Source organism: Triticum urartu, chromosome 4, assembly GCF_003073215.2.
Source record: "Triticum urartu cultivar G1812 chromosome 4, Tu2.1, whole genome shotgun sequence".
Lineage (NCBI taxonomy): Eukaryota > Viridiplantae > Streptophyta > Magnoliopsida > Poales > Poaceae > Triticum > Triticum urartu.
Genome location: NC_053025.1, coordinates 1,531,230 through 1,532,986, shown reverse-complemented (window position 1 = coordinate 1,532,986; position 1,757 = coordinate 1,531,230). Strand labels below are relative to the sequence as shown.

Genomic DNA, 1,757 nt, shown 5'->3' with positions numbered 1-1,757 from the left:
GTCGTCTATCCATCCACGTACAGGAGATGGGTGCTGATAGCAATCTCCGGGTCCTAGACGCCGGCATTGTCAGGCCGTCCAACCTCCAACTCCCACCATGCTCACTCCCGCTCACATTCTTTGACGTCAAATGGCTCCGCCCGCCGCCCGTCCAGCGCCTCTACCTCTACCGCCTCCACCACCACCAAGACACCACCCACCTAATCTCTGACCTCAAGGCCTCGCTCTCCAAGGCCCTCACCCTCTTCTACCCGCTTGCCGGCCATGTCCGCCTCACCCCGCCGGGCGCTCCCAACAGCAACCGCTACGAGCTCTTCTACCAGCCCGGCGACGGTGTCTCCTTCACCGTCGCCGAGTGCGACGCCGACATCGATGACCTTTCCCAGGACAATCCCGTCCAGGTGGCCAAGCTCGCGCCTCTGGTGCCACCGCTGCCCAAAGGCCGTGCCGTGCTCGCCGTGCAGGCCACGGTGCTATCCGCGGGGCAAGGCCTCGCTCTTGGTGTCACCGTGCATCACACCGCCTGCGACGGTGCCAGCTCCACTCATTTCATGGACACCTGGGCTGCGGCCTGCGCTGGCGCCGACATGCCGCCAACTCCCGTCATTGACCGCACGCTCATCGCCGACCCCAGAGGTCTATACGACATCTACTGCAAAGGACTGCCGAGCGACGACGAGATCGAGTTCGTGCGCAGCAGTGTGTCCTCTATCCCAGACGACCAGCTCCTCGCCACATTCACACTGCCTCAGGAGCTCCTACACGGCGTCAAGAATATGCTTGCCGATGAGGCTGCCAAGCAGGGCGCGCCATCTCCCAGATGCTCGTCGCTGCTCGCCGCCTTCAGTTTCATGTGGTCCTGCTACTGCCGAGCCAAACAGGAACAAAACCAAACAAAAACAACCTACTTCCTCTTCTCTGTGGATCACCGAGCGCGGTTGAAGCCGCCCGTCCCTGACAGGTACCTAGGGAACTGCCTAGGTCCGGCCATCGCTGCCGCGCGCCATGACGAGATTGCGGCTACCGGCAAGGGAGGCCTCTTGGTGGCATTCATGGCATTGTCCGACGCCCTCCAGCAAGAGGTGGGCGAGGGGTCACAGGACAGGTGGGATGTGTGTGTTGAGCGGGTGAAGGACGCGGTGAAATCTGGTGTGCTCTCCGTCGCGGATTCACCGAGGTTCCGTGTGTACAGCCTCGATTTCGGGTTCGGGAAGCCGGCGAAGGTGGACGTGTTGTCCGTGGCAAAAACCAGCGCGATATCGGTGGAGGAGGCGCGCAACCACGGTGGTGGCATCGAGGTGGGAATCTCATTGCCGACAACAAGCATGGAGAGTTTTCAGCGGTGTTTTGCCGATGCCATGCAAGAGCTAGCGGGTCTATAGTTGATGAGAAATGTCCTTGCTTGGATGGATCAACATGCATGTATTTCTTTGTTGTAATATCATAGAGTGTACCTTTTGAAGCTTTTATATCTATTTTATATCAATTTATAATGCATGATTCAATAATTTGTTTGAACTAACATACTTGTTATCACACATGACACAAGGAAGAATTCCATATTTCATGTGAGTGATAATGTCCCTAGAAATACAGTTATATGTTTCAAACAAATGTAGGAAAATGGTAGATCCACTTAGATGTGCAATTTCATGAAAATATATGCTCATTTATGATATGGGGATATATTCAGAATTAAATTATTGTACACAGTTAGAGCATCTCCAACAGACGCGCGGTTGTGCGACGCGCTAAAT

General features: G+C 55.4%; 1 protein-coding gene across 1 annotated transcript; it reads left to right on the top strand.

The window, feature by feature from the left end:
- Window positions 1-1,490, top strand: LOC125553304 (phenolic glucoside malonyltransferase 2-like). The gene has a single exon (XM_048717116.1). The coding sequence runs from the start codon at window positions 27-29 to the stop codon at window positions 1,380-1,382; it is 1,356 nt and encodes a 451-aa protein (XP_048573073.1). The 5' UTR covers window positions 1-26; the 3' UTR covers window positions 1,383-1,490.
- The last annotated feature ends 267 nt before the right edge of the window (window positions 1,491-1,757 follow it).

Excerpts from the sequence above, each read along its gene's own strand:
- LOC125553304 (XM_048717116.1), top strand. The coding sequence starts at position 27 with ATGGGTGCTGATAGCAATCTCCGGGTCCTAGACGCCGGCATTGTCAGG.